The sequence below is a fragment of the Maniola hyperantus genome, chromosome 13, assembly GCF_902806685.2.
Source record: "Maniola hyperantus chromosome 13, iAphHyp1.2, whole genome shotgun sequence".
NCBI lineage: Eukaryota > Metazoa > Arthropoda > Insecta > Lepidoptera > Nymphalidae > Maniola > Maniola hyperantus.
The window spans coordinates 4725853-4734988 of NC_048548.1; the positions used below are offsets into that span (position 1 = coordinate 4725853).

At 36.1% G+C, this 9136-nt stretch overlaps 1 protein-coding gene and 1 long non-coding RNA gene across 2 annotated transcripts; both read right to left on the reverse strand.

Annotated features, from left to right (window-relative positions):
* Nucleotides 1-17: 17 nt before the first annotated feature.
* On the reverse strand, nucleotides 18-5677 carry LOC117987399 (ankyrin repeat domain-containing protein 27-like). Its single transcript, XM_069502486.1, has one exon. It carries the CDS (start codon nucleotides 5153-5155, stop codon nucleotides 2399-2401), a length of 2757 nt encoding a protein of 918 aa, XP_069358587.1. The 5' UTR covers nucleotides 5156-5677; the 3' UTR covers nucleotides 18-2398.
* Nucleotides 5678-6113: 436 nt separating this feature from the next.
* On the reverse strand, nucleotides 6114-7750 carry LOC117987851 (uncharacterized). The gene is made up of 3 exons (XR_011237478.1): nucleotides 7723-7750; nucleotides 6635-6866; nucleotides 6114-6344 (listed from the first exon to the last, which is right to left on the reverse strand). It is a non-coding gene; the product is annotated as an uncharacterized lncRNA (long non-coding RNA).
* Nucleotides 7751-9136: the final 1386 nt, after the last annotated feature.

A 9136-nucleotide genomic window follows, 5' to 3' on the forward strand; every position in this document is an offset into this window, starting at 1 on the left:
TTTGATAGAAGTAAAACTATGATTCAACAACTTAAAGAAAAAAGTATGAACTCTAAAGAATCTGTTTTTGACAGGCCTTACAAGCCTAAAGTTGTACACAAACAAACTGTTGTACACAAACAAACTGTTGACAGTGCAACAAAACCTAAAACTGATCCGAACTGCACTAAAAAGGCTAGTAAAAATGTTAGGCAAAGGAAATATCTGCAATTCATTTCGAAGGTGTAAATAAAAATGAATTTCCTAACTGCATACATAATAAGTGGGCATCAATAGGAGACCATATTAACAAGAATTACTTACAAGAGTCAAATGATGATGAAGGCGACAAAGGCGATGAGGATGACAAAGGCGAGAAAGTAATTTCAACGGTCACAAAAGAAAGTAAGAGAGTCAAATTTCAAATACCTCCACGGCTAAGCTCTCCAAAAAGCCCTCCAAACCCGTAAAAAGAGATACAGAGATTGCAGAGTCGGTTAAAGAAAAGGGGGAATCTTTAGATTCATATTACCACTTGCAGTGGTTTGGAATGAATCATTTATGTAATCGTAATATAAAACAACAAAAGGGAGCGTGGAAGTTCGACGACGCTGATGAAAATAAAGGGAATGTAGCATCAGGACATAAAAGTGAAAAGGAGTCATTTTCGGAAAATAACAATAGTAATCTGGAAAATGAAGGAAGTCCCCCGATTCCTTGCGCACAGCTGGCGTAAAGCAAGCTGTGTCACGGACACTAGCGATTACAATGACAGTTATACTTCACCACTGATTTCTCGTGAGGCGCTGAACCACGAACTGCTTCTCGGCGCTTTGAATGAATTGAAGGAGCTGTTGCCGGCGGGTTTCAACTGCGAACAAAGCGCGTGTTGGCTCCGCGCCTTGTACGAGCATTTCCCTTCTTCGCCTGAATCTGCGACCTATATTGGGAGTGTCGAGCGGACCTCGCGGAGAGGCAGTTAGACTTGCAAGCGACGCTGCAGTGTTTGCAGCAGGCCATCGCTAAGAGCACAGAGATATCCGCACCAGAGGAAAACTTGGGACTGTCTGGTGGACAAACTCAAGCAGCTTCAGATAAATCCCAACTGATGTACCGGGTGTTAATATCTTAAAGAGAAGGGCGAGAACACACGGTAATCAAGTGGCACTCCAAGGTATACGGTGACGCCAATTCGCCATCAACGAGTTTTATTTCAACCACAACAAATCAAACAGATGTTAAATATTCCTTTCACTTGACTTAAACTTGTAATAAGTACCTTATAGGTACTTGCTACAAGCCTGTGATTTAGATAATTAGAAGTTTATCCAACAACAAGTTGAGTTTTCCACAAAGAGATGCAAAGGTGCGCGCCGCGGCCGGCGCACTTTTGTACAAGTACATAATACCTAGGTACTTGATTTATTTTATAGTTAGTCTTCTGACGCGGAGACAAATAAAGTTGCTCATGGATGCTTGCTACTTCGGAATTACGAATTTTAAAGGTTATACTTTTTATATGTATAGTCATAGTACTGTTTTGTATATCTGGCAATCGGGGCATGAGGCGGGGGGGTTATAACATTAATAATTCACACGAAATCTACCTCCTTTAACTTCAGTAAAATAATCCGTTTAACTCTGTCTTTAGTCTAAGCAAAGTCAAAGTGCGCTCTATAGATCTCAGCCTTATAGCGTCAGTGAAGTTCTAAGTGCGCAAGTCATTTTTGGCGAGTTTGAACATTCGATGAAGATACCACCGCTTTCATTCGACCAATCAGTCTTTTATTTCGTAAAAAACTTTTAAATCCTTTTTCAAAGTTACCTACACCAAGGGTTGCTAACGAATATTTTATAAGTACAATTTTATTACTATCCTGTAAAGTAGACTTTTTTGACTTCCGCATTGTAGAACTTCACTGAAGATAGGTCATTATCGATAATAATTCGCATTTCGCATCGTGCGCGGTATTAGCCTCAGTTTGACTGAAGTTCCAACTGAAAAAAAATTGTGGGAACACAATATTTTGTGTTCTCACAATTTTTTTCAAAAAAAAAAAACCTTAAAAATAATTTTTCGTTTAAAACTGTGTACAAAAACTTGCATAAGTGGTATCACAAAATATACAATTCTTATTTTCTATGTAGTATTTCCCTTTCTCGATATTAAGTATCGACATCATCACCTAAATGATGCACAGTATTTTGTTATACTTACTATTCATTATTACTGCACTATTAGAACAATCTAAGAAACTAACCACATTTTACTTTCATGATTACAGTAGAAATTATTTTAACATGTTTAACTTAATAGAATTAGTAAAGCTGCGATATAAAACTATATGTTATATAAGTTAGTTTAATCATTTAATATAGTTAAGAGTTACCTCTGATTACACTGAATAATGTACAACGTTCATTTCATTTTTGAATATTTTTCTATTAAATCTATGACTGTTAAGTGAAGTTTTTCCTTAGCCACATCTATAGCAGATTTCTCAGATCCATTCAATAAGGTAACATCTGGTCCAAAGTTAAGTAAGACTTTGGTTGCCCCTATATTTCCCATTTCACTTACATTGTGCAATGGAGTATTGCCCGACGAGTCAATTGCGTTTATATTGGCTCCATTATCAAGTAAACACCTGATTACAACACTCTTGTTATTTATAGCTGCCAAGTGCAAAGGCGTTTGACCCTTTTTATTACAAGAATTTACATTGACACTGTTTAGTACTAGAATATTGCATAGCTCATCCAAACCATATCTAGCTGCATAGTGGAGCGCTGTGAATCCATTTGAGTCAGAGAAATTAACATCAAAGTCAGATACAGCTTGCACGGTTTTCTTACAAAATTGACATTCACATAGTGGGTGACAAGATGGACTTTTGTTTGTGCTTTTAGTATTAGCATAATTTTCATAATTAATATTCATATAAAAACAAGCAAGTTTCACGTCACCATAAGATATGGCTTGTAATATTCTCTCAATTCTCTTTAAATTTTCAACAGCTTTTGAGGCACTGTTTGCATCATTTTTTTTAATTTTAAGGCTTTGCAGTTTCAAGGTCACAGGATTGTCGGTTTTACAATTCAATGTCTTTACATCTGTACTTGTTATGTGGATGTATTCATACAAACTAGGAGTGCTGGATTTAAGAACTTGCAGTATCTTCAAATTGTGTGCATAGTCAAATGCAGATTTACTGTAGCGATTCTGAAGAGAAGGTTCTGCACCATTTTCAATCAAGAGTTTAGCTATGCCCTCATATCCCCATTTTGAAGCTAAATGCAAGGGTGTATTGCCAATCTCGTTTGTACAATTTATTTTTAGCTTCTTTCTACCATGTTCTGCAAAGTATATGAGTGCCTTCACACAATTCAAATGTCCATTATTCACTGCCAAGTGCAGTGGAGTATTTTTGTCAATATTTTCCTTATTTATAGAGCCCCCTGAGTGTAATAAAAGCAATAATGCATTCTGATGACCTCTAGATGCTGCATAATGCAGAGGTGTACATCCATTAAGATCGGTAGCGTTTATTTGTGCACCCATGTCAATAAGAATTTCAACTATTGCAGCTCTACCATGTACTGAGGCAACATGCAAGGATGTTAGTCCATGGCTATCTCTGGAGGACACAGTCGGGGAAGTTTTTAAGAGTTTTCTAGATATTTTGGAGCAGCATTTTTTGCAATTACACAGAGGGTGACATAGCTTTTGATATATTTCTGTATCACTGTCATCATCGTCATCATCATCATCTGTATTATCAAGTGCTGTTAGCTTTATAGCATTTTTATCATGTTGGATGCTGTCTAAATGTTTTTGATTCTTTTCGAGTAGTATTTGCACTTGTTCAGAGTTGTTGGCTTTGATCAAATCAAATACATATTCAAGAGTTTCTTCTCTTCCATTGGTGTCACAAGTTGATATAGATTCAGTTAAACTGCTCCTTCTTTTTGAACTGTCAATTAAGTTGTCCTCTGTGAGACTACTTTCATAATAATAAGCTTCGGGGTTAGGTGGACCAGCTAGGGCATCAGATTGTATATGTTCTATGACTGCTTCTAATGTTGTAATAAGAAAATCACTTTCATCTCCATCCCCCTTTCCCACACCACTAAAACGAAATTCTTTCATGTATTTAAGCTGACTGTACCAGTTTGGTAAACCGGATTTGATGAGTAGAAATACAAATACAGGAAGTAAGTCATCTGCAGTTAATAAGACCATGTTATTGCTCTCATCAATCTTGTTTATAGCATTTAGTGCTCGTTTTAAACACAATACCTTTTCTAGGACAGTATTGTATGTATCAATTTCAGAGAGAATTTGTTTTGCTTTAGGCACTGCATGGTACAATTCCTTTCTTATATCTAGGTCTCTAAGTTGAATATCAGACATGTTTCTTACCTTTTTATTTAGATGCGAGTCTTCATAAGCACAGATTGTACAGATAGGTCTAAATAGTGAGTCAAATAATAAATGTTGCATGTAGCATTCAACAGACAGTTTTATGTTCTCCAATAGATGTTTAGATGATTTACATTTCTCTCTGATTCTGCGGTTTTGCAAAGTGCTTTGAAGGCATTGTGTGTACAATTCACTGATTGCATCTCTCAGAGGTGCTAAGGCTATTGGTAGAGTAGAATGTTTCTTTATGAACAGCTGTACGTTTAGTTCTATTTGATCTAGGACCTGACGGCCGGCAGCCTGCGTCCAGAGCAAATCAATGCAATCATTTATTGACAGCAAACAATCTTTAGTTACAGTATTGTCCCCTAAATTTGCATTCGGTTCTAAAGGGCTCTCGACACACCATACCTTGTACTTTATGTAGTCCTCTGTGTAGAATGTTTCTTCAAATAGTATGTGGCTCTGAAGAGGCAAACCTTTGGTTACTTCGAGTGTGATGACTTTGTTGGCGACACTGACTTGCTTTTCTGTGAGAGTGCTGTAGTGTGTCTCTGGTAACTCATCACTAGGCACTAGAACATGTGCACAGAAATCCTCGATGGTAAACGCGCGGGTGTTCAAACTACCGATCCGAGGCACACAAATAATCCAAGATTGTGAAATACAATGTTGAAACAAATTAGAAAATTCATTTTTTAATTGTATGAAAAATGGACTGTCTGAAATAATTTCGTCGTACGCACCTTCCATGGCGACCGAGCTATGCGCTCCAACTGAAGATTATTAAGTATTTACGATTATTATGCAACGAGGCTTTATTTCTTAACTACTATTATGCTAATTTCTTGCCTTGAACTTGTTTCTAAATGTTACGGACAATCAAAGTCTCATTAGCGCATAGGCAAATTATTTTTGCCGTCCCGGACCGGCTGTGTGTGGGAAAAGTTCGGTAAGAATATAGTTACCTATATCTCATCGTATATTTTTCTAAAATAAGGAGATTATTGATTTAAAAACACTGAATTATTTACTGCAGACGGAAATATAAATTAAAAACATGTTTTGCAATGCAAAACTTTCGAGTTTGATGTTTGATCCTAATCACTAATCCTATCTCTATGGTTTGATCACTTTGAAGTTTGACAGTTGATATAAAACACAGACCAATAACATATAGGATATAAAATGCATTATGTTGACACTGACATAAGTCACTACTAGTTCCGTAGATAGAATAATAGGTAGGTACTGTGTAACCGCTTATCCCTATTAATATGTGGTAACCGCGCCGCGTACGAGGTAGCGATAGCACGACGTAATGATGAATAACACAAAAATATGATTACCATTGTTTAGTAGTCAAATTTGTATTAACCGATCAACAATATTTGCATTAAACGTTTTTTATGTGAAAACAAGTAAATAACTCACGAGAAATACAATTACGCCACGAATTCTCAAAGTTTGTTTTGCAACTTCTTGTATTATGTAAGTTGTATGTATTCTTGAAAAAAACCAGTTACAGCTCAGATTATGGCTTTTTAAGCCTCTAGGACACTGAACAAAATAATTTTATTTTAAAAAGTAATGCGACTTCCATTCCATAATAATTGTCATTAGTCTGAGAGCTGGAATAAGGATTTGAACAAAAATGAATTGCAAAAAAATATTTTACTTAACAAATTTTTATTAAAAAATGGAACGATTTTGGATAGTTATGCAAGTAGGTATTATCCGCGACCACCACGTCCACCAAATCCTCCTCTACCCCCGAAACCTCCTCTACCTCCAAAGCCTCTACCACCAAAACCTCTTCCGCCAAAGCCTCTTCCTCCAAAGCCTCTTCCACCAAAACCTCGACCACCAAAACCACCAGGCCCGAAACCCCCAAAACCTCCGCCAACGATTATTGGTATGGCTATGGGACGCCTATAATATCCTGAAAAAAATAATAGATGAATAGTAAGGTCAGCTGAGTCACAAAGGTAGGTACACCGGTTACCGACCATCTCCCTATTAGTACTTACCTATAGTAGCTTTGGGTCTTAGAGAAACAACTTCCTTTCATTTTTATCTGGGATCTATAGCACCTACCCTATCGATAGGCTACTAAAGTACCTAGCAGCTATTTATATTTATAGGAGAAAATCTATGTTGGACTCATTTGCCAAAGATGGGAAGCTTTTTCGGAGTGATTCAATATTTAGATAAAAGATAAGAAAAACTAACCTGGCCCATAATAATATGGATAGGGACCAAAACCAAACTGCCTTTTCACCCGCGAATGTTTGTTTTGTTCAGTAATATCACTTTGGATATTTTTTATTTCTATTTCTTTTTTTGGTTTAATATTATAGCGTAGATCCTGAATGTTTTCGCTTCGTTTTGTTAGTTCGAATCCAGTTGTGGTATTTTGAACAACTTGTAATAAAATGATGAAGAAAAGAATATTGTGAAAATTCTGAAAGGGAAAGACAATAAGGTAGGTAGGTATATAAATAGGTAAGTGCTTCAACATTAGAATAATTCAGCGTAAAATAATAAAAAATACTCAAGTCATAAATAATAATTGATAAAACACCTGGTACCTACCTAACATTAAATTTTTTCTCAGTAGATGACAAAAAAATCTTTAAATAAATGAATCATAGGTAGTTAGGTACTTATAAATATTATGAAATTAGGTATGACTCTATTAAATTATTAATTATTTAACTTTTATATACAGAAAACTAGCTAGGTTAAACTACCTCAGCAACGTCTAAGTTCTGACCAACTTAGAGCGAAACTTCTATGAAATACTTACCTAGGTATTCATCTTACTAGCTTAACTTGCATTAAAAAAACGTTGATTTAGGAGAATAATAGTAGGCATTCACAATAAATGAAAATAATCTCAACTCTATCGTAACTCTATCGACAGCCAGCTTGACGTCAAGATTTCTTTGACGTCTTAATTTTTGCTTGAGCCAACTGTTTGCTTGATGCTTGAGTCCGAGCCATAGGTCCGAGCATTTACGTGCTTGACGGTGATTGATGCGATTTTATATTTTTGGTTGACGCGACATTCGGACAGTGTTCGAGCTATGAGAAAAAGGCCGTTTGTTTGATCAAGCAAAACACAACCCCGGAAGCCCCCCATACGCACTGTCGACAGTGCGTATGGGAGGCTCTTTATTAGAGCTAGCCCGCACAGTGAATAAAAATTGCGCGATTAGTCGACAGTGCGTATGGGGGGGCTTACAATTGAAACTAATAATAAAAGTTTTAATTAAGTATAAGTATTATAAGAACAAAAGAACTAAGTATGAACTTACATAAACTGCCATTATTTTTGATCGTTTTGTACAACTGAGTCTTTCTGCTATAAAGATCACCTATATAAAGTATCGGAGGCCCGACTTGCTAATTGGTATGCATCACAAGTAATTCCCCATATGGAAATGTTTTTAGTATTCTGACAAATATTATGATATTTGTGTATCTATCAACTACCTGATGGACGCGACTTCGTCTGCGTGGATTTAGGTTTTTAAAAACCCGTGGGAAATCTACGTTTTTCCGGGATTACAGTAGCCTATGTCACTCTACACTACGCAAAACTATGCAAAATGATAATAATAATTGATTGAAGGAAAAACCGACAAACCAACAAACCATTTGTAAGTACCGCAAATTGCTATTGCGCTGGAACCCTCATTAACGTCGAAATGACGGCATTTTGACGTCACTTGACGTATATTTAAGTAAAAATATACCATCAGCTCGAAACTTCAATCTAGTGCTGACGTCGCGCGCTATAATGGCGGCCACGCGCATTAGCAATTATTTTGGGCATATGAAATGTTTCATTTCCGAGTTCAACAAACCGTCAAAGAAAAAACAAATGTTCGTTTGTTTTGGTCACGGCTTACAAATTATTTTACTTATCTCCTAATAGTTAGTTTAATTCTTTTATCTTGAAGAAAAAAGCCAGCTAGGTAAGTAGGTACTTCAAGTAATATACTTAGTTTTTAATTAATCCGTCTCAGACGTCTCTTGTTGCCTTCAGCAAAGTTTTCAGTTACAAAGTGCTCAAAAAACAACAGAATATTTTATGTGAAAGTATTTTATCTTTGCGAAATTTTCAGTGCTAATGATTTCGTTCATTAACAATTTTCAAAGAGAAGTATTTGCACCAACCGTAGGGTTGTCACATGCTGTTGTCTCCAGAAATACTGCTTTTAACCATTATTTCGGTACCTAATTTTTTTCTCGTGCAACAAAATATCTTGTTTTTCTAGGACTAAACACTTTTTTAAAAGCTTAGTTTGGCGGGGATATTTTATAGCTTACGAGAACCTTGCATGTGTCGTACAACTTATAATAATAAGTAGGTACTATACAAATATACGGTTGCATAAACCTACAATACTGACTTTACTTACGGGTGATCTTGTAGTAGACGGTATGTAATCAGTTTAACTACCTAATATCTTGCCTTATTTTTAGAGTTCTATATCAACACAAAAATAAAACTCATATGAGATTGTTTTTGCATCAGTCTATGTAGTATCAGTTAACACAGCCGTTTTCAACGTCATTGTTTCCTGGTCCGTCGACAACCCTACCACTTATTTATAGAGTGTAACTTTTCACGCGCTCATTGTAAAGTGACCTCTTTCTTTACAACAATAAGGTTGTTTTTTATATAAATATGGGGTCGTGTGAAGGAAAGAGCAGTCGCTTTCA

Coding starts and splice junctions, on each gene's coding strand:
- LOC117987399 (XM_069502486.1), bottom strand. CDS start 5,155: ATGGAAGGTGCGTACGACGAAATTATTTCAGACAGTCCATTTTTCATA.